Genomic DNA, 25,828 nt, shown 5'->3' with positions numbered 1-25,828 from the left:
GATTCTTTACCAGCTGAGCCAGAGGGAAGCTCTGCTGGGTGACACCGGAAACTGACTGCCCCCTCCGAGCCGCCGTCCGCCCATTGGTTCACTGGCGCTGACAACAGTAGCCTCGCTGGTGCCCTGGTGGGCAGTCACATGAGCCAGGCAGGGGCTGTGAAAAACACCCATCTCTACTCAGAGGTAAGAGATACTCCTGAAATTCCCAGGTTGGAAATGATCTCAGCTCAGGGGAGATTTAGTGATCTTCCCTCCCTCTCACCCTGGCCCAACCCAACAAACCTGGACTTTCCTCCTTTGTCCTACTCTGATCAAGGTGTCTAGAGACCCTTCAGCACCTGATCCCCACGTGTTGGAAGCAGAAGACAGGCGCAGCCCACGTGTCAAGACTGGACAGATGCCCAGTTGCTGTCAGAGCTCCAGAAAGGTGCTGGACTGCTTGCCTCAGCTCATCCGAGGCACCTATGAAAACCGCTGAATCTCCGGGCCCCACCCCAGAAATTCTGTTCAGGACGTAGGAGTGCAACTTGAGTAATGGTCTCCTTAACCAGCTCCTCAATGGGACTCTGACCCAGGGAACTACTATTTTGGTTCAACTCCGCCCTCTTTTTTTTTTTTTTTTTTTTACAAATAGGGAAACTGAGGCCCAGAGGGGTCATCTGTCCATGGACACCCACAGAGCTGGGAGTCCCCTGCCTCCAGCCCATAGTGACCTCTCCTGATGAAAATCTAAGGCAGGAAGAGATGTGGTAATGAAGTGGGGAGGGGGGGGTCAGAGTGAGGGAACCTGACTGGGGTTCTTGGCTCGCCCACAGGAGCAGGGGTCTTGGAGACCCTAGATGGAGATGAAGGCTCCTCTTCCCCTTTGCCCTGGGAGGCAGAGAGGTGCACACCTTCAGCCCACCCCTTCCTACCAAGACAGGCTTCCCGTGAGCCAGGGAGTGGAGGGAGAACAGCCACTCAGAGGCTGCGTGGCCCCTGGAGGCTGCCAGATGAAGTACAGGATGAATATATATATATTTAATAAGAGTATACCCTATGCATAGTGTTGCTTATCTGAAATTCCAACTGAACAGGCCATCCTGTATTTTTATTTGTTAAATCTGGCAATACTTTGGCCACCTGATGCGAAGAGCTGACTCCTTGGAAAAGACCCTGATGCGGGGGAAAATTGAGGGCAAGAGGAGAAGGGGGTGACAGAGGATGAGATGGTTGGATGGCATCATTGACTCAATGGACATGAGTTTGAGCAAACTGCAGGAGATAGTGAAGGATAGGGAAGCCTGGCAAGCTGCAGTCCCTGGGGTCGCAAAGAGTCAGACACAACTGAGCGATTGAACAACAAACAAAATCTGGCAACCCTAGACCCACGAGTCACTGCCTCTCTGAGCCTTAGTTTCTTCATCTTGAAAAATGAGCCAATACACTACCCTGTAAGGATACTGTGTAAGTTAAGCAAGATGATATATGAAAAATACTTGGCACAGGGAAGGCAAATTTGTGAAGCTGGCAAATCTTGCCTTCAGAGTCCCCATACCCAACATTTTCATCTCCACCATTCCTCTCTCCCTTCCAGAGTTCCTGTTTTGGATCTGCAGGATTCCAGTGAACATCTTCAGAAAGCTACCTGATGCGGTGGAAATTACCACCTTCTGGCTGTGTGACCTTGGGGGAGTTGCTTACCCTCTCTGAGCTTCATCTGTTAAAGGGTCTTATCATAGTATTACCTCCTTAGGGTTGCAATGATGAAATTAGTATATAAAACACTAGTATTAAGTCTAGCAGCAGGGCTCACTAATTAGAGCCCATTAACACCTTGCAAATGCCCTAAGACACACCTTTAATTTTATCGTTTAACAGAACATCCTTTATCCCCAGGGAAAGAATGAGTAAAGGTGGAACTGCAGGCCCAGTGATAGGAAAGTGAGGGAGATCGTTTCCGCATGGTGACTAGGGGTGAGGATCTAAAGGTGGGGTGGGGAGGAGGCTTTGCCCGGGCCCCTCTGCTTGCATCTGTGTGAACTTCTTGGAAGGTCGCATTAACCAGGCCTTCTGGGTACCACATTCCCTGGATGTGGGATCGAGACATCCCTCAGGACCCAGACGCGGCCTCCACCAGGCAGAGGCGTGTCCTCCTGGCTGGCACTATCTGTTTTCCAAACTCGCCCCTAATCCTCCTAATCTTTTTACGTCCCACCTGCCTGCATGCCTGGTGGCTTCCATTAGCGCCTTTCCAGCCGGATCTGCAATCTCCGCGTTGGGAACGTCTCCAAGAGCAGCTCCTCCTGGCTCCCGGCAGGCTTGGCTTCTCCCTCCTGGGCAGCCAGGATGCTGGTCTCCAGCTGCAGCCAGCAGTTAGGGGAGCTTGTCTGCTTTTTCGCTTTTTTTCCCGTATTTTTCTTACTCTTCCCCACAAAATTATTTTTGCTGTGTTTGGTCTTCTTTTTACTTCCCCCCACCAAACTTCTCAGCTGGTCTCCCTGCATGGGCAGCCCTGAGTAGCAGGTGGGAATTTTGCTAAGTGCCTGCCATGCACCAGATTCAAACAACACTGACCAGAAGCCTCATCCCAGTCCGAGGGGTCAATGTCATCCCCAAACACGGGCATTCTTTCCTGCAAGAGCACACGCAGCAGAAAGGGGTAAGATGCTGAATTTGAATCTGCGCTGCCTCCATCTCCACAACAAATTATTTGTCGTTTTGCGATCCCCTCCGTTTTTCATAAAACAGTCCCCCGAAGCTCTTTTATCTGCAGAGAAAGGCAAAGAATAAAGTCCAGGCGGTTTCTGACAGTTCCCTCCCCAATTCCCAAACACTCCCCGCACTGAAGAAAGAAACCCTGATCTTACGGGTGGAGGGAAGGAGAATGGAAGGAGAGATTCTGAAGGCCCCCAGAGGAGGGGAAGGATTCGCAAGAAAGACAAGATTAAGACAATCTCCATAATAAAGAGCCGGCCAGGAGAAGGAGAAAAAGTGGATCGGGTAGCGAGTCTGGAGGTTTGTGTTTTTGATAGAGGGAGGTGAGGGGTAGCAGATGAGAGTGAAGGGGTGTCCGTGTCAACGCATGTCCCCGTCTTGGGGTTCAGACAGTAACGTGGGGATTTGAACATATCCGTTCACAGGATAGCACAGGGAGGAGGATTGTACGAGAATGTTCTTGGTTTTTTTCATCATAACCAAAAATTTCCATGAAAAGGAGCGGGGCTACACGAAATGGGCTGCACGCATACCACGGAGTACTACTCAGCGATAAAACCGAGCTGGCATGCAGCAAAAGCGAGGCTGAATCTCACAAGCACGTGAAATGAGAGAAGCCAGACACAAAAGACACCGAGCGATTCTATTTACGTGAAGTTCAAGAACAGGTAGAAGCAACCCGCAGTGAGAGAGGTCGAATCCCTGGGCTCTTTGCAGGTAGAAGGGAATACAGTCGTCCCTTGGTATCTGCAGGGGGTTGGTTCCAGGACACCCCTGTATCCCCTTGGAGACCCAAATCCAAGGATGCTCAAGTCTCTTCTATAAAATGGCGTAGCATTTGCATATAACCTACACACATCCTCCTGTATACTTTTAATCCTTTCTAGATTACTTATAATACCTAATACAATGTAAATGCTATGTAAATAATTGTAAATACAATGCAAATGGTAGTGAATAGCTGCCTGCGTGTGGCAAACTCAGGTTTTGCTTTTGGGGGGACTCGCTGGAATTCTTTTTCAAATATTTTTGATCCATGGTTGGTGGGCTCTGTGGATGCAGACACTGAGGGCCAATGGTACAAAAAGAGGCACGAGGCAAGTTGCTGGGGTGATGGAAATGTTCTGTGTTTTGACCTGGGTGTGGTAAAGGGTGTCTTCATTTACATAAAAAGCCATTGAACAGGGGCATTTAAGGTTTGTGCATTTTACTGTGTGTAAATAACACCTCTGTGTTTTTTTAATGCAATACAAGAACTTTAGAGTTAAATTATATACACATTTGGCTATCTGCATTTTGCCTAATAAAATTCAGAGAGAAAGAACTAAAGTGAAAGTGAACTCGCCCAGTCGTGTCCGACTCTTTGCAACCCCGTGGACTGTAGCCCACCAGGCTCCTCCGCCCATGGGATTCTCCGGGCAAGAGTACTGGAGTGAGTTGCCATTTCCTTCTCCAAGAAAAAACTAAAGATACCCATTAAAATACAGCAGGGGTTGCTGTCCATCCTTGCTGCTTCAGACCCTCAAGGAGACTATTCTGTAGCGTGTACCTGCGGGCCCCGACCCCCTACCTCCAACGCCCCCACCCCTAATCCCCCACACCTCCCCCAACCTCCCACCACCATCTGCCTCAGATCCAGAGCCTCTTGTGGTCTAAACACCTCACCACTAAGTACAGCTCCAATCTTTAAAGATTTAATTTTTTTTAAAAGGGGGTATACATTAGCCAACTTATACTCCACTGAAGGACTAGAAATCTGTTCTAATGTCAATGCTAAAAGTGACCACATAGAACTATCCTGAAACAGTAATAATGGTCTTCAACACGGTGCTTTCCTAAGAATTTTTTCCCAAGGTGATATTGGCCACTGACAATTATTGCTTCATATGCTGATTTTGGAATGCAGCCCTTGAGTGGGAGGTGACGACTCCACCAGGAAGAATCTGAGTAATTTAAAAATTATTTCTCTGATTACCCCCAGACCCTCGACCGCCCTCTGGGATGGGGCTCCTGGATCCCGACCTCACAAGCATGACAAGGGATTTCCTCTCATCCCTCCACTCCCGCTTCCCCTCCAGGACCCTGAGCTCTGGAGAAAATGAAAAAGACACCCTCCTCTTCTGATTGAAGGTGTCCCGGCTGTGACATTCATAGGGCTACTGCTGACCCATTACTTTTCACACTAATGATATGTGCATTACTATCGATGTCTTTCATTTCTTGGGAAGTGTTTATACTCTTGCAACAGTCTGATAAGTGAAATCCTCCAACGCTAGGAAATAAGGCGAACAGATAACTGGTGTCCTTTCAAAGTCAAATTAGAGTCGTGTCTAACAAGCCCTCCTAAGGGTCACCTGACACTCCAGGGGAATGTCACTTTGCTTGACTTATTATTTACTATTGATTAGGGCCCAGGCTCTGTAAAGATAGCTGGTAGCTGGTAGAAAACTGATAAGTTGCCAATTATTTTTGTCTGGTAGAGATGCAAATGATTTCTTTCCAGTAGAGTAGGTAACACCAACATGATGATTTTATTGCCCTAAAGAGCATTAACCAGTTTTGTAACTACCTTAGCAACCTATGAATATTCCAGAATTCTTGGGGGGGGGGGGTTTGTTATTGTTATTTTCACTGAATCTCTCTCACCCTAATGAGGTATATATAATTTTTTTTTCTCACATCCTTCATTGAACAAGCTTTGTTCCTTCATTTATAAACTGCAAAAGAAAACACGTGCTCCCTATGTATTTCTTTTTAAAAAATATTTATGTATTTATTTGGCTGCATTGGGCCTTAGTTGCAGCCCTTGGGATCTTTGATCTCAGTTGCAGCAGGTGGAATCTAGTTCCCTGACCGCCATGGAACCCAGGCCCCCTGCATGGGGAGCGCAGGGTCTCAGCCACTGCACTACCAGGGGAGCCCCTCACTGTATATTTCTACGTGAATTGTGCATTTAATACTTTGAAAGTTGTACTCTGAGAAGCCTTTCATAGTATTTGTTTTTCCCTCATGCCAACTCTGTCATTTGCTATATGATCTTGGGAAAGTCTTTCTAGTTCTGATCTTCAGTTTCTTCATCTGTAAAATGGGAGCAATCCGGCCGACCGTTCTGGCTCTGACGCAGTATTTCTAACGCCTCTTGCAGGGAAGCAAGATTGACACAATGCAATCAAAGAAGACGATGCTGGAAGGGATGTTACAGACCAGCCTCCCTGCTTTCTCCCTCATCTTCTCCCTCTTCTTGAGAAAGGGAGGCTCAGAGAGGTTAGGCAACTTGCCCAAGGTCACACAGATATTATTTATAATGATGACTTATTTTAATGTGGTATTTGACAGTATAAACTTCCTTGTGTGTGTGCATGCATGCTAAGTCACCTCGGTCATGTCCAACTCATTGCGATCCTATGGACTGCAGCCTGCCAGTCTCCACTGTCCTTGGGATTCTTCAGGCAAGAATACTGGAGTGGGTTGCCATGCCCAACTCAAGGGGATCTTCCTGATCCAGGGATCAAACCCTCACCTCTTGTGTCTCCTACGTTGGTTGGTGGGTTCTTTACCACTAGCACCACCTGGGAAACCCCAACTTCCTTATGTATTCATATAATCCCTTGGCAACCCCCCAAAGGGACTATATCATCCCTATTTTACAGGTAAAGAAACTTGAAGTCCAGAGAAGTGATGCGGCTTACGCAAGCTCAGAGAGAGGCACTAGCTCCCCTGAACCCCTGAATCCTGAGGAGCCCGAAAGGGGCTGGCGGTAGGAGCTCTGGGCCCCCACCCTTAAGCCAGAGCATCCCCACCTGTACTTGTTGAGTGACATCATCTCTCACACAAGATTGCAAGGAAAAGGGAGTCCCAAAGGCTTGGAAACCCTGGTCCTAGACTGTCTTCACCTGCCCAGGTGCAACAACCCTCCCCCTCCTCCTCCTCCTCGCCCTCTCCCCCTCCCTCTGGAAAAGGAAAGAAAGCAACGGACAATGACAAAGCACGGCTGTGGGAAGAAGCAGAAAGATGCGGCGGCCAGCCCAGGCCTGAACACGCTGGCCTCCGCTCTGGGGGAGACAGAAGTACTTGACCTAAAGAAAGGCGCTCTTGGGTCCGCAGCGACAAAGGGAGCTGGGCTGACAGGCAGCGAGCCCCCCGTCGGTGACCGCGAGCGAGCCTGGGCGATTCCTCCAGATGGTGACAGCAGTTCTCTGGATGGGCGTTTATTACTGATTTTTATTTTTTGATTTTTAAATGTTGATGGAAGCTGATTATTAAGTGTCCCGCGTTTTGTATGTGTATTACATCACTAAACCTTTATACTGTTCAGCAAAGTAGAATCTGTTGCTTCGGACTTGTGAACGACAACCAAAAAAATGACTGAGGCCCCAGGAAGCTAAGTACAGTTCCAGGGACATGCAGCGAGGAAGTGGGAGTCTAGAAAGCTGATGACCCAGCCTCTCACCACTGCGTCACTCTCCTTGTTTCTCTGTGCTTTTCTGTATTTCCAAGCTTTTGGCAACAAACACGGGCTGCTTCCGTGATCGTGAAAAAGTCTTACAAGTCACTGATTTGAGAGAAGGTTCCTTCTACCCTGCTGCTCTGTGCCTCCAGGAGTCCACTGCCCCGCCCAGGAACCCCTCCTCCGCCCCCATCCCGGCAGCCTCCCGCCTCGCTGTCCCTGCGCTTGCGCCAGCTGTGGCTGGGGTAGGATGTCCCATGTTCCAGTTTTGCTGAGGTCTGCTCAAAATGTCCCTTGCTGGCCTCTGGCCCCCAGGGTGGTTCCAGGGAAGGAGAAGAAGTGGGAAGGGATGTGAAACTTGGCCCCAGGCCAGCACCGCCCTGCTGGGTGTCCCACGGGGTCCCTGCGTGAAGGACCAGAGTATCCAGTGTGTTGAAGATTGGACGCAGGTGAGGCCACCACTGGGTGGGGAAGGCGTCTGTGACATTTAATGAGCCAGGGGAGGTGGCCCAGGAGACTGGACCGGGCAGGGAGGGAGGGAAAGTGCTGCTAGCTGGTTCTGTGCCAGGACAGGGCTGGAGGGCAGTGATCTAGGACCCAGAACAAGTAAATGGGGGGACCTTAACTCCAGAGGCTTGGAGGGAGTGGGGGAGGTAGCCACAGAGCCACCAGCTCTAACCAGAATTCCTGGATCCTGGCCCCCCACCAAAACACAAGAGGCTGGGAAAAGGCTGGGTTGTCAGAGCCTAACAGAGGGGTCCCTCAGAGGGGGCCAGCAGGGGACAGTCAGCTGTCTGTCCTCCAGTGGGTGCTAAGAGGACCACGTGTGTGGGGGAGGGAGCAGAGGGGTGCCTCAGGTGTTGGTGAATTCCGGTGTGGATGTACACCTCTGCCATCTGGGCAAGAGAGTGTTCATTAAACAGGGAGCGGGCGCTAAACAGATATTTATTCAAAGGAACCGATCCCCTGTAGGGAGTATACGACTGTGTCCAGGTAAGTGAGGGAGGGAGTGTGTCCGTCGGCCTGTCCAGGGGTGTGTGGTGGGCTTTTACGTTTGCTTATTGTGTTGTGTAGGTGTGTGAAGGCTGAAAGCTGTGCTCGTGTGTCTGTGTAACCCTATGGGTATGTTTGGTTGTGTGTGTTTCAATCTGTGTGAGTCTGTGGTTCTGTGTATATGCTGGGGGGTCCTTGGAGCTGGGTGGAGGGTGGACTTCAAAGGCCCTGGGTGGGGTATGAGTGCAACGGTCAGGGACATATACAGATGTCACGGTGGGGGGGCGGGGCGCGGTTCAAGGTGTGAGTTGGGTGTGCACGAGTGTGTGACGTCCAGCCCTCCCAGGCCCTGCCCTTGTCTCCACAGTGGGACCATGGAAGCCCCCTGGGGCTGGCTGGTGATCAGCGTGCTGGCCATCTCCCTGGCCTCCTCTGTGACCCAGGACGTGTGCCGAGCCCCGGACGGGATTAACGGGAGCGCAGGAATACCTGGCCGACCCGGACGGCCGGGCCTCAAGGGGGAGCAAGGGGAGCCGGGTAAGCCCTCCCGCAGGACCCCAGTCCCGCATTCCTGGGCCGGGGCTGGCCTTCTGGAGGTGGTGGCTCAGGGTGGCGGTGAGAAACAGAGGAGTCCCCCTGGGCCCCCACATGAAGCCCCTCCAGTCTGTGCTTGGTCCCAGGGCCTAGCCTTCTCCCAAGGTCATGTACACAGGCCTCCAGGGCCTCTCTGAATCCCCCTTAACTGCCACATCCTCTTTCTTTGGCCTTGCTGTCCCCCTCTGGAGAGTAGGCCACTTCAAGCAAGGCCTACGACAGGTCCTAAAGCTGTGCCCAGCCTCGGTCTTTGTTCAATCACCAGAAAGACGAATGCCCTAGTCTCTAAATTTGAGAGCCCTTGTCTTGCTGTGTGACCTCGAGTGAGTTACTCACCCTCTCTGAGCCTCAGTTGCCTCATCTGTAAAAGGGAGAAAGACCCCACCTAGCATGTGGAGAGGGATCAATCCATAACAACTGTCCTTTTTGCCTCCAGCTTCCCTGCACGTCTCTCCCTGCTTCCCCCTTCCCAGCCCCCTCAAGCTTCAGAAACTCTCATATTCTAGAAAAAAGGCCAAGGGTGAAGGAAAAGCGAGGAGGGCAAGACCAGAGCTGGAAAAGATGGTCTCATGTAATCACCCCGAGGCTCCCAGTCCATAGACCACCGGAAAGATCTGCCCAGGCATTTGCAGATCTGCACCCGGGCATCCTACAGGCAGTCCCTGGATCGGAAGAAGTCGGGGTCAATGGCCTGGCGGGGGACTGGGAGTGCCCAGCTGTGGGCAGGAGTGCAGTGAAGCCAGGGGACTGCCTTTTCCCAGAACCTGATCCTTCCCCAAGTGTCTGTTCAATTTCTCTTCATTTTGTAGACAAACAAGCTGGGGCTCAGAGAGGTCGAGACACTTGTCCAAGGTCACACAGAACCAGTCAGAATCAATCAGGCCCAGACACTCCCCTACCTTCTTATCCCACAGCTATTCGGGTCCCCAGCCACCTCCCTGAGGTCTGGAGGCTACCAGACTCTCACTCCCAACCTGACCTTTCTCCTCACAGGGGCCCCTGCCATCCAGACAGGCATCCGCGGCCTTAAAGGAGACCAGGGCGACCCTGGACCCCCTGGAAGTCCAGGCAGAATGGGCTACCCAGGACCCTCTGGTCCCATGGGGCCCCCTGGCCTCCCGGGGCTGAAGGGCACCAAAGGCACCCCCGGAAACATCAAGGACCAGCCGCGGCCAGCCTTCTCGGCCGTGAGACCGAACCCTCTGACGAGAGACAACGTGGTCGTCTTCGGAGAGGTCATCACCAACCAGGAGAACGTGTACCAGAGCAACACGGGCAGGTTCCGCTGCTCTGTCCCAGGCTACTACTATTTCACCTTCCAGGTGGTGTCCCAGTGGGACATCTGCCTGTCCATCAGGTCCTCTCGGAGGGACCAGATCCAGCCCTTGGGCTTCTGTGACTTCAACAGCAAGGGACTCTTGCAGGTGGTGTCTGGGAGCACGGTACTGCATCTCCAGCGGGGAGACCAGGTCTGGATTGAAAAAGATGTCAGTAAGGGCCGCATTTACCACGGCCAAGAGGCCGATAGCATCTTCAGCGGCTTCCTCATCTTCCCATCTGCTTGAGCAGGGAAGACTCCCCCGCCCCCCAGTCCCCACCGTGGCCTCTGCATCCTGGCCCACTCACTCCACCTCTCTGGCCATCTCTGCGCTGCCCCATCAAGCGGGGGTTCTGTTGCTTTAGCTGCCTGAACGGAGATCATGTCTTGGAACTCTTCCTGGAATAAATATCTGAATCCATATCTGCTGAGCCTGAAGTTCACTGGTTACCTCGGGCATTGGGAGGGAGGCTGAAGAATGACAACAGTTATTTAAGTGCTTACAAGGCAGGCCCATATTTAGCATTTTACAGCGTGTATTTAGGAGGTCCTGGGAGCCTCATCAGCCTGGGCTCAAATCCTGGGCCACCATTTGCTTAAATCCAGTTATGTTCATTTTACGTTACTTTGGTGAATCTATTTCCTGATCTGCAAAGTGGGAATACTGATGGCACACACCTCAATGCATTGTTGAAGTGAAGTGAAGTGAAGTCGCTCAGTCATGTCCGACTCTGCGACCCCACGGACTGCAGCCTACCAGACTCCTCCATCCATGGGATTTTCCAGGCAAGAGTACTGGAGTGGGGTGCCATCTCCTTCTCCAGGGGATCTTTCCAACCCTGAGATCGAACCCAGGTCTCCAGCATTGCGGGCAGACGCTTTACCGTCTAAGCCACCAGGGAAGTGTTGTTGGGAAGATTAAATGACTTGATACATGAAAACTGCAGAGGAGTTCTTGGTGCATTAATAAGGGGCTTCCCAGGTGGCTCAGACTGTAAAGAATGTGCCTGCAATGTGGGAGACCTGGGTTCAATCCCTGGGTTGGGAAGATCCCCTGGAGGAGGGCATGGCAGCCCACTCCAGTATTCTTGCCTGGAGCATCTCATGGACAGAGGAGCCTGGTGGGCTACAGTCCATGGGGTCGCAAAGAGTCAGACATGACTGAGCGACTGAGCCCACACACATACATTTTAGCCTTAATTGTATTTTGTTTAGTCTTTACAGTTGAACTCTGAGTGGGTATTATGATTGGCCCCATTTTACAGATAATGAAACTGAGTAAGTGTTAATGAAAATTTAAAGCCCAAGGTTAGCATGTAAGGCGGGGAAGGACATGGCAACCTGCTCCAGTATTCTTGCCTGGAGAATCCTGTGGACAGAGGAGCCTGGTGGGCTGCTGTCCATGGGGTCACACAGCGTCAGACACAACTGAAGTGACTTAGCTTGCATGCATGAATTGGAGAAGGAAATGGCAACCCACTCCAGTGTTCTTGCCTGGAGAATCCCAGGGATGGAGAAGCCTGGTGGGCTGCCATCTGTGAGGTCACACAGTCAGACACAACTGAAGCAGCTTAGCAGCATGTAAGGGGAGAGGGTGGGTTGACCCCAGGTCCTGCTGATGCCCAAACATGCGCGTTTACCTACTCCCCTCGCCAGCCTCCACAGGCACATGCCTGACACATGGCTTCCAAGGCTGAACCAGAAAGGCAGGGGCTCAGAGACAGGGAGCACTTGAGCCAAGGGCATCCAAAAGTCCTCTCTGCCAGGTGTCCTGAGTCCAGCTCTGGACTTCTACCCCAGCAGGCGTGGAGGCTGGGCATGCATCCTGTTTGCACTGGGGCCTTGGAGGGTCTGGAATGTTCTTGGCCCATTCCCAGAGCCCCACTTGGCCTGTCTGGGTGCTGCTAAGAAGCAAAAGCCCCACTGTGTCCTCTGTGCGTGAGAAGGATAAGGAGACCAGACCAGAAGTTCAGTCCTGGACATGCCCTGCGCTTTTCTCCAAAGGAAGCCAACTTTACCTCTGTGCTGCTCATACTCACGTGTAAACACATCACACACTCACACACACTTCCTGAGACGCACGTGGACCCACATTCCTGGACCGAGACTCATTCACTCCTCACCCACACACCCACTCCCTGAGACTTGCAGGGCACACTCCTGGACACACTACTTATGCCTTCAAACCCGCAGACACACTAAGGGATACACAGGGCCATACCCGCACACCCTCCGGGCACCCCCATCGACCATCAGTAGTGCTCTCACTCACACGTGTCCCAGACACAGCCCTGACACACAGGTGCACACTCACGCCTCACCCTCCCACGTGCGCGCACCTTGGAAACGCCCTCGTTCTCTCGAGCGTTGACCTTGGAGTCCTCACGTGCCCACAGCCCACCGCCCCCACCGCCTTCCCCACACACTTGGGACTCTCTGGGGGGCTGTCTGGCCCCATCAACAGTCTTGGGGGATCATGAAGAAGAGAGTGGGGCTGCAGAGACTCTTCAGCTCCCCTCTGGCCTCCACTCTGCCCTGGTTTCCCCCCGAGCCTGGGACACACACACGCATTGACTGGGAAGCAAAACAGATCTGTGAGCCCCTACTGTGTGCTGGACATCTCATAACCATCAATGCATTTAATCCTAACAAAACAAATGAGGAACCTGAGGCTCAGAGGACAGAGGCATCTACCCAAGGCCCAGTGGCAGAAAGTGGCAGGGCCTGGATTTGAACTCTGCCTCACCCCAGACAGGAGGGCTTCTCTCATCGCAACGGGGTTCACAGACACCATCGGGGTGGAAGTCCCATAAGAAGCTGGAGACTTGGTTGTAAAAATGGTGGGTGCAGGGGGGTACACCAATGCCTTGTACCCTAAATTCCATCCACAGCCACTCCTCTTTGCTGAGGCAGATCATGGCCCCTCCAAGAGGAGGGGACCCAGCAGAGTCCAGCTGGCCAGGCGGGCAGGGCGAGGGAGGGCCGCGCACGGGCAGAGGCTGCCACCTGCTGGACAAGCCGGACCAGGCGCAGAGGAGGTGAGGGCCGAAGACAGGCAGGGGCCCTGGATGCCCTCTGGCAGGTCCCCCAAGCCCTCACGATGCTGCGGCCTTCCTTTCTGCTCTCCCCAGCCCTCCACCCTCCTGAGAATTCCAGGGCCAAGTGCCCTCACATTCTCGCTCTTGCTGCACACTCTGCAGCCCAGAGCCACAGGGTGGAGGGCCAGCTGGGGAGACAGGCCCTGAATGAGGCAGGGGTGGCCTTCCGAACTCAGCTCATTACTCGCACAGGGCTAGGCACGGCGTGTGCATTAGCCCTGCCCTGCATGGAAGCTCCTGGAAACCCCACTTACAGAGCAGAAATCGACACTTGGGGAAGTCAAACCACTCACTTAAATGAATGGCAGGCACAGGGTCAGGGCTGGAACACTCTACTGCCCATTACCTCCTCCTTCCCCGAAATTTCTCATGAGAAGGGGATAATGGACCTCTCTCAGCTCTGCCAGCCTGGCCCCGACTGGCAACCCCTAGCCAGCCATGATAGGCTCTGAGAGCAGAGGTGGGGTGCTGGGGATGGAGGTGAGGAAGGTGGAGCTGGCAGGGAAGGTAGGTTCACCTGGGGCCCCAGCAGAGGAAGAAATGCCAACACACAAAGCCTGGGCCTCCCCTCCCCCACCTCACCCCAATATACAGATGGGAAGACTGAGGCCTAGAGCCACCAGTGCTTTGCTGAAGGCCTCCAGGCAAGGGAGCAGCAGGGCTGAAAGGAGACCCCAGAGGAGTCTGTCTGCCACAGCAGGCTGCCTTCTATCAAAGCTCGCCCCCTCTGAGTGCACCCCCAAGTAGGGCAAATGGGAGGGAGCATATGGAAAGTCGGGCTTCCCAGGAGGCACTTGTGGTAAAGAACCTACCCGCCAATGCAAGAAACATAAGGGACGTGGGTTCAATCCCTGGGTCGGGAAGGCACGGCAACCCACTCCAGTATTCTTGCCTGGAGAATCCTTGTGGCTAGAGGAGCCTGGTGGGCTAGAGTCATGGGGTCGCAGAGTCGGACACAACTGAAGTGACTTAACATGCTCAGTGTGGACATTTCTAAGATAAAACCTGCCATTTGACAAGTGCATACAAGACTTGTTTCTGGGGACAGCTATGAAGCGGTCAGGGCAAGGGTTTGGACCCAAGAAACCACTCACTTGTGCAGCTTTGGACAAGGGTTTCACTTTCCTCAGCCTCAGTTTCCTCATCTGTAAAGAGGAGGGTTATAGCTTCCTCCTGTGAATCTTGTGAAGTAGCTGTCTCAGGCACAGTAAATGGCAGCGAACAGGGATGGGCATTCGCTGGGCTGAACTTGACTCTAGAAGCCTGCCCAGGCAGCTGAGGTTCATACACACACTGATACACACACACACACACACACACACACACACACACACACCCTTCACCAGATCCAAGGAAGTGATCATTTCCTCATTTCAGACACTCAAGACCCAGGGGGCACACAGGGGTATCACTGTGGTCAGCCTAGCTCAGCACCCAGGATAAAGTGCTAAGTCAGGAAAAATTATGGGAAAGGGGATGTGGTTTTGGGGGGAGGCGGGGAGGGAGCTGCCCAGTCTGCTCCGGGTCCTCCTGGCTGGGTCCACTCTGACACGGCATCCTCCAGCCTTGGAGAGGGGAAGCCAGTCCGAGGACCTCTCCGTGACCAGACCGGACACCTCCCACCTGTCCAGGTGAGGGCAGATGGCAGCATTTCCCCGCTGCCACCTCCTGACACGTGCCCTCAGGGACAGCCTGACTTGGAACGGGAAGGAAGATCCCTGTTTCTGCTGAGCCAGGGGCCTGAGCTTGAAGCAGGGGCCCCACTCCCCATCCATCGGGTGGCCCCCAGAGGAGAGGGGCCAGGGAAGGGGAGTCGGCCCCCGAGGGCTGAGAAGTATGGCCCCCTGGGGAGAGAGAGGGTGAGGAGGGTGGGCCAGAGGCCAGCTCAGCTTTCTCCCCATCCAGCTCCTTCCCCAGGTGGACATGGGGCCCGGCGCCTGGCCCCTCCTGGTATTAAACCTGCTGCTGCTGCTGGCACGGACACTCGGGGGCCAGACGGGCACACACTGCTATGGGATCCCTGGGATGCCGGGCCTGCCCGGGGCCCCCGGGAAGGATGGGTATGACGGACTGCCAGGGCCCAAGGGTGAACCAGGTGAGTCTGCTGGCCTGGCAGGGAGAGGCCACCTGGGGCCTGAGGGCAGGGCTTGGACTGTCCATCCGGGACCAACTCAAGGAAGGTGGACAGCGGCTTGGTGGTGAGGAGGGTGGTCCCTTTGCCCACACCCGCTCCCATGGCCGAGTTTTAACCCTTGTGGCAGGTCTGCCCCCTCTCCCCTCAGAGCCCAGGCCTCAAGTCTCCCTAATTCACCTCTTGGCCCCTCAGATTTCCCATCTGATATCAAGGAGAGACCTAGAGTGCCTGTCTGAGAAGGTGGTGGGGAGGGTCCCAGGAGATAATCCAGGCGAAATCTTTGGCAAGCTTCTAAAACACTTCGCTATTGTTCTATTCCAACACTTCCGCAACTTGCCCTCTAACGTGGTCCCCAGTGACTATAGCCCAGATGGCCAGGGTTCAAGTCCCAGCCCCACTGCTTCCCCACCCCCTACCTGCTGTGTGTACTTGCCCAACTTATGTAGCCTCCCAGTGCCTCAGTTTCCTCATCTGTAAAATGGGGAGATGGCAGCAGTTGTTGCACAGGGGTGCTGTGACGATTAATGAGATTAAATAGAAAACAGCATGTGGTAGGTATCCATAAGTGCAGACTCCAGTCATTGCTGCTCTTGTCATCCCTGTCTTTATCAGGGGCGTGTGCTCCCCTCCCTCCCTAGGGCTCTGGGTAGTTGGAGGGGTGGGGAGTGAGGAGTCAGGGTCGCAGTCACAGAACCATCTGCCAGAGATTCGCAGGCAAGCCCCAGCATGAGTGAAGAGGGCTGAGGACCTGAATGGGCGCTGGGTACTGGGTGAGAGCTGGAGTCTGGGGGCACCTAGTATGGTGGTGGGCACACATCTTGGGGGGGAGTGTGTCCAGAGTGGGTGTGAAGGAGGCTGGGGCGGGGCTGGGCAGAGGTGACGGAGGTGGCAGAGGCGTTGGGTGAGGGAGACCAGTGGAGGAGGATGTCCTCAGGAATTTCCCACTGTCACTTGCCCTCCTAGAAAGAGAGTGGAATTATACCAACATTCCAGAAGAAATCCTCCAATTCAGCCTGAGTCAAAGGAAGCCCCCAGATCTGCCATTTTTCCAGGACCCTGAACTTCACCACTGCCTTTGGCTATCTCACTGCCCAGGGTGGTTGATGGGCACCAAGCTCCTAATTTGTGCCAGACACAGGTTCCAAGTGCTCTCCACAGATTCATCTTTAGGGGTAGAAAAAACTAACTCTATTTTACAAATGAGAAAGCTGAGACCAAAATCCTTTGAAGATGTGGTTTACCCCCTTTTTACAAATGCCGAAGCTGAGGTTCTGGGAGATTGAGCCACTGGCCCGAAGTCACACACTGGGATCCTGTTGGACTCCCGAGGCCACAGCCTCCCGCCACTACCATCCACTGCCTCCCAGGCTGCCCTCCCCACGGGCGTGTCCACCCCAACTGCCTGAAGAAAGAGGCACAGCCTTGCTCAGCGTTGCTGATGGCCACCCCCGAGACCTGACATTTCAGAGCACTACCCATGAGGTGCCCAGCACACCCGTGCTCCCACCCCGCTCTGCTAGCCACCCCGGGGGGATCCCTTCCATTATGCCTTTATCTCACCTGGGCGAATGGAGGCTCTGGGAGGGGAGGTCACCTGCCCAGGATCGCACAGCCTGAAGCCCAGGTCTGCTGGGTTCTGATTCTCTTCTAACCTGGGATCCAAGTGGCTCACCAGTTGCAGAGAATTCTGTTACAGTGTGTTTCCACCAACACCCACCATAAAGGCAGTCAGAAGGGGAAACAGCCACGACGGCCAGCAGGGGTGGTCAGAGAGGGCTTCCTGGAAGAGGAGACTGGAGTCAGGCCCTGAAAGATGAGTATGGTTTGGACAAGGGGAGAAGAAGCTCACAGAAGCTCTGATAACCAGGGCGGCAACAAGCATCAGACACTTGGACTGGGACTCAGCCAGACTTGATTTTTTGAGTCCTGACCCCACCTCCTACCAGTGGCATGGCCTTGGGCAGGTCTCTGGCCTCAGTTTCCCCATCCGTAACTTGAAGGAAATTGAGCTGAGCCAGCTGTCAGAGGGGCTGAATTGGGCTGAGAGGGGGTCGAGGGGTTGGAGAGAGGCGGCCTGGAATTCTCCCTCTGGTGGACCCCATGTGCTAAGCTGGCCTGAGTGGTTCCAGCTCAGACATAGAAAGCAGTTTTGTGGAGCTCTGAATCTTATCAAATACTGAGGACCCTCTTTAAGAAAAATAGTACAAAATTACGGATACATTTGATGCAGGGAGGAGGGTGTTTACACAAACCTCCATACACTACAAACTGTTAGAACCGCACACACAAACAGTGCGTGTAAAAGAGGAGCTGTGGTCAGTGCCTCAATTTTGATTTCATTCTTCAGTTCTGCAAGACTGGGGAAAACTGGGTAAAGAATGCATAAGACTTCCTCATCCTTTTTTTTTTTTTTTTGGCAACTTCTTGTGAATTTGTCATTATTTCAACATAAAAAGTTGAAAAACTTATATAAAATTACCCAAAGGACCATGACGGGGTCAGTGCAAGTTAATGGGGCCTAAAGTTTAAGTTTTAGGAGCTTTCCAGAAAATCTGCCTCTGACCCATCTTCGTAGACTTCTCGGTGAGGAGGTATCTGAGGCTAAGTGGTGTCTGTGGGCTAACAGTCATGGCCTCTGGCACAGTCTCTGAGATCCAGCCCGGCTCTGACACCTCCTGAGCCTCCTGGTCCTACCCTCTCCATCACAAATGTGGGGACCGAGGCTGAGAGTTAGGACCAAGCCTTAGCCAAGGTTAGAGGGCAAGACCAAGGGGAGGCAGGATTTGAACCAAGGTCTCCCTCCCCTCCTACTCTCTGCACAGTGCTCCCAGGTGGATAGGCCGCCATCTCAGGGAAGGAGAGTCCAGGGACAAAACCCTGGTGGGTGGCCCCTGGAGGACTGTCGGGTCCCTCTTCCCATCCCCTGCCCCTTCACTACCTTCCCACCTGCTCTCTCCCCAGGAATCCCAGCTACCCCTGGGACCCGAGGACCCAAGGGCCAGAAGGGAGACCCCGGCACACCTGGCTATCCTGGGAAAAACGGTCCCATGGGGACCCCAGGGATTCCGGGGGCTCCCGGCACCGTGGGCCCCCCCGGGGAGCCGGGTGTGGAGGGAAGGTACAAGCAGAAGCACCAGTCGGTGTTCTCGGTCACACGGCAGACTGGCCAGTTCCCGGAGGCCAACAGCCTGGTCAAGTTCAACGAGGTCATCACCAACCCGCAGGGGCACTTTGACAAGGACACGGGCAAATTCACCTGCCAAGTCCCGGGCTTCTACTACTTCGTCTTCCACACGTCGCACACGTCCAACCTGTGCGTGCTGCTCTACCGCAACGGCTTCAAGGTGGCCACCTTCTGCGACCACATGACCAGCAGCAAGCAGGTCAGCTCGGGTGGCGTGCTGCTGCGGCTGCAGGAAGGCCAGCAGGTGTGGCTGGCGGTCAACGACTACAACGGCATGGTGGGCACAGAAGGCTCTGACAGCATCTTCTCCGGCTTCCTGCTCTTCCCTGACTAGGGTGGGCAGGTCTGCGCTGGGCCCCCGGGGGCCGCCCCGTCTCCCGCAGCTTCCCCGCTGTGCAGCATCGACGCTCAGGCCCCTCTTGCCACCGATGGACGCCGCCTCCTCCAGGAAGCCCACCCTACCCTCCTGTCCTGAGTTCTCTCCCTCCTCCTCTGGTTAGTGCTCTCCAAGTCTGGGAAGAGGCAGGAAGCACATAAATAAATAACTAAATCAACAGCTATGCACGGCTCTGAATCCTCACTGCCGATTCCCTAAAAAGCGATTCCCTTCATCTCCCACTTCGCACCTGTCACAGCCATCTGTGGCCTCCAGATTCAGGCATCAGTAAAGCTTGGTGCCAAGGTTCAGATGCTTGGCACCATTCGGCCATTTGGGAGAGAGCTGCTGAAATGTGACCGAAAGGCCTCAAGGGGTCCCCAAGGGGGTGTCTGCTGTCACTTGTTCATGTGAGAGGCACTGCTGTCTTAAAGATATCCATGCTCACAGGTGAACGGGAATGTGTTTGAATTCCCATCCTATGTTGATCCCTGTTGAATTTCTGGAGCACCCATCACAAGAGGGGTTTGGGGCTCAGGTGGGCGCAGCGCAGACGCAGACACGATGTGCTATGAATTTGTGCTGAATTAATGAATGCGTTGGGGTGAATGCATGAATGAATAGTGGGTAAATGAGTGACTGAAAGCAGGGCGAGTGAATGAGTCAAGAAAATCGTAACAGCTAACATTTATTGAACACTTACTGTGCACCAGGTGTGATGCTAACCCGCCTATTAAATCATTTAACATTCATAACTATGCTCTGGGTGGGCATGGATGGGTGAGGGAGGATCTGACTCTTGGAGTCTGATTTCCCCCCAAATAACTGAGACTCTGGGGGCCCCCAGGAGATTATCCAAAACCATGGCTTCCCATAAGCCATCTGGGCTTCACTGTGAGATTCCTAAGGGTGGGCCCAGCTGGGTCATCTTGTTGGAGAACCAGGAAGCTGGGTGTGAACTACCGCACTTTCACTGTGCCGACCGCAAGGGGTTGACAGCTCAGGTTCAAAGAGATAAAAAGTGTAACTTTCCTGCCCAGATTGTGGCTCTGGCCTCAGAGCCCAATGAGACATGAGACTCACCCAGGCCAGGGAGAGCCGCCACAGCCCTGCTGGGGTCTCAGCTTGGTTCTGCAAGGCCCTGTGGGGCTCACAGAGGTTCAAGTTGAGCCTTAAGAGCGGAGGCTAGAGCCCAGCTTTCCACCCACCTCCATCCACTTTGCCTCTTTGCTCCTGAAAGCTGCTGTCTCATACCTCCAGAGCTTTACCCATGGTGTTCCTTCATTCTGGAGAGCTCCTGCCCCACTCACACAATCCACTTAGATAATACACACTCAGCTGTCAGGAATCAACACAAGGATCACCTCCTCCATGAAGCCTTCTCTGATTCTTCCCTTCGTGTCCCCACAGCATCCTCCACCGACTTGGACCACAGACGCATGACTTGTTAGAGCCCAGGTTTCCGAATCTGCATGTGCAGCAAAATTACTTGCGGATTTATTTACAAAACAAAAAGCAGATCTCTGGACTCAGACCTGTTATAGAAGTCTGAGAAGACTACTATTTCCAGCAAGCTCCAGGCTGTCTTACATCTCAGGAGTGAGTCACAGAAGAGCTCTTGGAACCAGGCGAACCTGCATCAACCTGTTTCACCAATCAACCTATTCTGAAAACCTGAAAGCTACTCAAGGTTGATTCAAGGGCCACAGAGACTCCAGAGGCAGTAGCAGCAGTGTTGAGTTCCCGTGGAGGGCAGTGGAGGCTTGCACCCCAGGGTCAGGAAGGGCTAGGTGCAGGTTCTCATCATAGCGTGGGGACCCAGTTCAGCCCCTGCTGGCCCCCTGAGATCTCTCTCACCCTCCTCTGCATCGGAAAAATGGCTGAAGCTAGTAAGCCAGTGATGAAGAAAGCTTCACAATCTGTTCCTTCGGAGAGGAGTAAGAGAGAAAAAGAACAATTCCGTAAACTCTTTATCGGTGACTTGAGCTCTGAGACCACAGAAGAAAGTCTGTGGAACTATTACCGGCAGTGGGGATATCTTACAGACTGTGTGTTAATAAGGGACCCTGCCAGCCAAAAATCAAGAAGATTTGGTTTCATCACATTCTCTTCCATGGCTGAGCTGGATGCCGCCATGGCGGCCAGACCTCATTTCATTGATGGGAAGATGGTTACGCCCAAACGCGCTGTCCCAAGAGAAGACCATGGAAAGCGGGGGGCTCTCATCACTGTGAAGAAGCTGTTTGTCGGCGGAATCACAGAAGACACAGAGGAACGTCATCTTAGAGATTACTTTGAGAAGTACGGAAAAATCAGCGCCATTGAGATAGTTACTGATGGACAGTCTGGCAAGAAAAGAGGCTTCGGATTTATTACTTTTGAGGACCATGATCCCGTGGATAAGATCGTGTTGCAGAAAAATCATATCATCGATGGTCATCGTGCAGAAGTAAGAAAGGCCTTGTCTAGACAAGAGAGGCAAGAAGGCCAACATTTCAGAAGTCGAGGAGGAGGCGATGTTGGTTTGGGGTATTTTCATGGTGTTGGTGGAAATGTGGGAGCAGGACGAGGAAGGAACTTCAGAGGAGGAGCCAGTGGGTATGGAAGAGGGTGTCAGCTTGGGGATGGCTCTCACGGGTACGGAGGAAGAGCTGGAGGTGGCAGCTGGGGGCTCAGGCCTGGTTACGGGGGAGGACGGGGAGGATGCGGTGGTGGAGGGTCTGCAGACGGCTACCAGGATGAGGGCTTCAGAGCCCGTTGTGACGGCTATGGAGGAGGAAGTCACACAAGTCGCAATGTCAGCGATTCAGGCAATCAGAAGCAGAAACCTTCTAGGTACGATTTACTGAAGAGTGGAAAGCTGAGAGAGAGCAGGAACACGGGCGGGTCGTATACTGGAGGAAACCATGGTCCAGGAGGCAGTAGTGGACGTGGGGGCTGTGGAGAGACAAGGCGCTGGGGGCCTTCTCAGTGGCCGTGGGCTTGACTGTGTACAGAGGAGGGAATTACCGCCCGGAGGGAAGGGAGGTGCTGCGGATGATCAAGGTAACAGTGCTAAGGGAGCGCTCACCTCAGCCACGCACAGATGCGCAGCACCACGGCAGAAGACCCCCGAGCTAGTACCGAAGCCACTTTGTGAGTGGGCTCAGCCATGTACGAGCGCTATCTTCCTGTGGAGGAAAGACTTAAAGAAAATGCTTCTGAGCTGGTTTTTTAGCTTTTGAAATGTTCTGCCTTTCCAGCGGTCTCTGGAAGAGTGCAGAATCATCCCTTCTTTGATAATGTCCCATTTCCAAGATTCGGTTGACACGGGAAACCTTTTTCAAGATTTTTCTCGAAGTTTTGAAAAACTGTTAGCCAGAATCAAGGGAGACTAAGACTAATATCATTCTTCTTAAGAAACGTATTTCATGTGTAGAGTTAAGAAGCTGTTGTACATTTAAGATTTAATAAAATAATTCTAAAAGTAAAACAGTAGTGGCTTGTCCTCTTTGAACGTTTTGCATTTTTACCTTTTAAATTTCTTCCTGTTTTAGGATATCAAAATTTGAACTGTGCAGTGTAATGATATGATTTACATATATTATGAAATGATTACCAAAAATTTTTTTTCTTGTGATGATGAATATTCTTAGGGCTTACTCCCTTAACAACTTTTGTAATATCCTACAGCTGTGCTAATTTTGGTCCCCTTGTTCATTATAGCTTTAAAAATGTTGAATAACATGTCATGAACTTATTGGTCATTTGTACATATTTTTTGGATAAATGTCTATTCAGTTCCTTGGTCCATACCACAATTTGGTATTTGCTGTTGTGGTGTATGAGTTTTTGTTATACATTACATGGTTTGTGTTTATCTTATAACTGGAAGCTTGTACCTTTCGACAACCTTTATTCTGTATTTCCTTCCACCGGTTCTCTGCCCTTGGGAACCACAAACATGATTTTTTTTTTCCTGAGTTTAATCTTTTTCTTTTTTTGGATTTCACAAATAAATATGGTCATACCAAAAGACAGGTTTGGGGAGGACAGAGATGTGGGTGGGCAGGCGGTTTGCCAGGCGAATTCAACAGATATCGTCCTCCAGTTGGCTTTTATGCACTTATTTCCCTATAAGTCTGCCTCCCTGCTGGACCATGAGCGTCCTAGAGGGCAGGTGCATTTGATACACACCTGGCTCATGCATAGGAGGGCATGGGAGACGGGCCAGATGAGAAAGAAAGAGAGAAGAAAACACACACAGAGATAACAGAGGCCAGAGCCCAGGAACCCAGGCTGCTCCACAGGGTCTGAGAGCCTCTGGCAGGGACAAGGCAGAGGTCATGGGGCCAGTCCACTCACAGTGAGCCCCCAGCAGCCACTCAGCGGTCTGCCCGGCAGTGCCTCAAGTGATACATCTTTCTTCTCGTTTCTCTTTTGTTTAAAAAATCAATACACCGTTCATGTAGGCCACGGTGTCAGATCAGAGACCTGTACTTTGGAAGCGACCATTTTGGTGCCGTTTCTATTTTCCATAATTGTTTTCTTGTTGCTCTCTCTTTGTCAGGAGGGACCGGCCTTTGAAAAACACCAGCTTGTCTGCTGGGCTTAGGGGAGCTGGTGAGGGCTTTCAAGGGCACAGGCAAGGGTGGGAGAGGAGCTGGAATGAGGCATCCCAGGGGGCAGGGGGCCTCTTTTAAGACCACGGGGTGTGGGGGGCTCTTAGGCTTCTTTTCCATCAATCCCTCTCTACCAGGGAGGAAAGTGAGTGACTTTTGTCTAAAGATTGATTTATCTATTGGCTGTGCCAGGTCCTCTTTGCTGTGTGCAGTTTTCTCTAGTTACAGCGAGGGGGCAGCTCTCTAGTTGCAGCGAGGGGGCATTGCAACAGCTTCTCTTGGGCTCCAGGGCAGTGGGCTTCAGTAGTTCTGACACATGGGTTTAGTTACCCTGCAGCACATGGGACCTTAGTTCCCAGAGCAGAGGCTGAACCCACGTCCCCTGCATCAGAAGGCAGGTTCTTAACCACTGCACCATCAGGGAAGGCCCGAAGTCAAAGACCAGCTGGGCTTCCCAGGTGGTACTGGTGGTAAAGAATCTGCCTGCCAATGCAGGAGGCATAAGACGCAGGTTCCATCCCTGGATCAGAACGATCCCCTGGAGCAGGGCAAGGCAACCCACTCCAGTATTCTTGGGCTTCCCTGGTGGCTTAGACAGTGAAGAATCTGTCTGCAATGCGGGAGACCTGGGTTCAAGCTCTGGGTTGGGAAGATCCCCTGGAGGAGGCCATGGCAACCCACTCCAGTATTCTTGCCTGGAGAATCCCCATGGACAGAGGAGCCTGGCAAGCTGCAGTCCATGGGGTCGCAAAGAGTCTGACACAATTGAAGCAACTTAGCAGGTACGCATACATGAGACCAGCTGGCTCTCACTCAGGGGCCAAGGGTCTCCCTAGCTCCTGACTTCCAATCCAGGCATGGCTCTTGTGCATACAGGCTCCAAGATTTCTGTCTTCTCTTCAGAGAAATGATACTACTCTCAACTTTGCATTGGTGCCTACCAAGGGCTGGGTGCTCAGCTAAGCCTTGGACATGCAGGGCTACCTCACTGGCCCCCCACAACCACTCCAGGAGGTAGATGCCCAGGTCCTTGGTTCATATGGGGGGAAGCTGCCTGAGGCCACATAGCTAGAAAGAGGTAGGCCTGGGATTCAAACTTGCAGGGGGCCGATTCCAACCCTCCTGGCCCCAAACCATGCTGCTTCCTATTCTAGGCTCCTTCTGTGTCTACCTCAAGTTCAAGTTCACTTTTCCCATTGTCACCAGCCACCAAATTACTGGAGGGTCTATATTTGGTTGGGCCCAGAGGCCCTTGGGTTTTATCAAATGAGTCTCTCACCCACTACAGCAAACACTTCGTTTCCATCAAGCAGCATCCACAAGCGAAATGATTTTCTACCTCCAAGCACCGATGTCGAGAGAGCCCTCCCAACCTATGGCAGCTCCTGGAACTTGCTGGGCAAGCATCCCTGAGAGGGGCCTCATGTTACCTTGGATGCAGCCTCAGTGAGAGGGCTTGCATCTCAGCACCAGGGATGCCTGGCTCTGAGTCCTGATCCGCCACGAGGATGAGGCACGGGTTCCAGTAGCCACTGCTTGTGACATTCTTCACAGAAGCAGTGAAACCATTGTGCCCCTTAACGTTTAATACCAGGGCTTCCCTGATAGCTCAGTTGGTAAAGAATCTGCCTGCAATGCAAGAGATCCCAGTTCGATTCCTGGGTCAGGAAGATCCACTGGAGAAAGAATAAGCTTCCCACTCTAGTATTCTTGGGCTTCTCTTGTGGCTCAGCTGGTAAAGAATCCACCTGCAATGCAGGAGACCTGGGTTTGATTCCTGGGTTGGGAAGATCCCCTGCAGAAGGGAAAGGCTACCCACTCCAGTATTCTGGCCTGGAGAATTCCATGGACTCTCTAGGCCATGGGGTTTCAAAAAGTTGGAGAGTCCCTTGGACTGCAAGGAGATCCAACCATTTCATCCTAAAGGAAATCAGTCCTGAATATTCATTGGAAGGACTGATGCTGAAGCTGAAACTCCAATACTTTGGCCACCTGATGCAAAGAGCTGACTCATTTGAAAAGACTGATGCTGGGAAAGATTGATGCTGGGAAAGATTGAAGGCGGGAGCAGAAGGGGATGACAGAGAATGAGATGGTTGGATGGCATCACCAACTCAATGGACATGAGTTTGAATAAACTCCAGGAGTTGGTAATGGACAGGGAGACCTGTCATGCTGCAGTCCATGGGATCACAAAGAGTCGGACATGACCAAGTGATTGAACTGAACTGATGTTTAATACTAGTCTCCCCTGGTAGAAGAGACATTCCTTGGGGGCCGGACCCAGGGCTGATTTGCTTGTGGCTCCATCTCCAGTATACATAGAGGCTCATGATAAATATTTGTTGAATGATAACTTTCTCCCCTCTGGGCCTCAGTTTCCTCA

At 52.6% G+C, this 25,828-nt stretch overlaps 3 protein-coding genes across 6 annotated transcripts; all 3 read left to right on the top strand.

Moving 5' to 3' along the window:
- The first annotated feature begins 7,428 nt into the window (after window positions 1-7,428).
- Window positions 7,429-10,472, top strand: C1QA (complement C1q A chain). 3 transcript variants are annotated; one of them, XM_004005142.5, is made up of 4 exons: window positions 7,429-7,593; window positions 8,100-8,137; window positions 8,505-8,674; window positions 9,725-10,472. In XM_004005142.5, exons 1-4 carry the CDS (start codon window positions 7,432-7,434, stop codon window positions 10,294-10,296), a joined length of 942 nt encoding a protein of 313 aa, XP_004005191.2. In that variant the 5' UTR covers window positions 7,429-7,431; the 3' UTR covers window positions 10,297-10,472. The 3 variants fall into 3 exon arrangements, with proteins under 3 accessions (XP_004005191.2, XP_012008019.1, XP_042100530.1); XM_042244596.1 differs by having other exon boundaries at window positions 7,571-7,750; XM_012152629.3 differs by lacking the exon at window positions 8,100-8,137 and having other exon boundaries at window positions 7,562-7,593.
- A 4,187-nt stretch (window positions 10,473-14,659) lies between these two features.
- C1QC (complement C1q C chain) lies at window positions 14,660-19,025 on the top strand. 2 transcript variants are annotated; one of them, XM_027964883.2, is made up of 3 exons: window positions 14,660-14,778; window positions 15,053-15,242; window positions 18,243-19,025. In XM_027964883.2, the coding sequence occupies exons 2-3, from the start codon at window positions 15,071-15,073 to the stop codon at window positions 18,797-18,799; spliced, it is 729 nt and encodes a 242-aa protein (XP_027820684.2). In that variant the 5' UTR covers window positions 14,660-14,778; window positions 15,053-15,070; the 3' UTR covers window positions 18,800-19,025. The 2 variants fall into 2 exon arrangements, with proteins under 2 accessions (XP_027820684.2, XP_042100528.1); XM_042244594.1 differs by lacking the exon at window positions 15,053-15,242.
- Window positions 19,026-20,574: 1,549 nt separating this feature from the next.
- Window positions 20,575-22,806, top strand: LOC101123446 (heterogeneous nuclear ribonucleoproteins A2/B1-like). The gene has a single exon (XM_042244593.2). It carries the CDS (start codon window positions 20,718-20,720, stop codon window positions 21,825-21,827), a length of 1,110 nt encoding a protein of 369 aa, XP_042100527.1. The 5' UTR covers window positions 20,575-20,717; the 3' UTR covers window positions 21,828-22,806.
- Window positions 22,807-25,828: the final 3,022 nt, after the last annotated feature.

This window comes from Ovis aries, chromosome 2 (assembly GCF_016772045.2).
Source record: "Ovis aries strain OAR_USU_Benz2616 breed Rambouillet chromosome 2, ARS-UI_Ramb_v3.0, whole genome shotgun sequence".
Lineage (NCBI taxonomy): Eukaryota > Metazoa > Chordata > Mammalia > Artiodactyla > Bovidae > Ovis > Ovis aries.
This window is presented reverse-complemented; position numbering and strand designations above follow the sequence as displayed.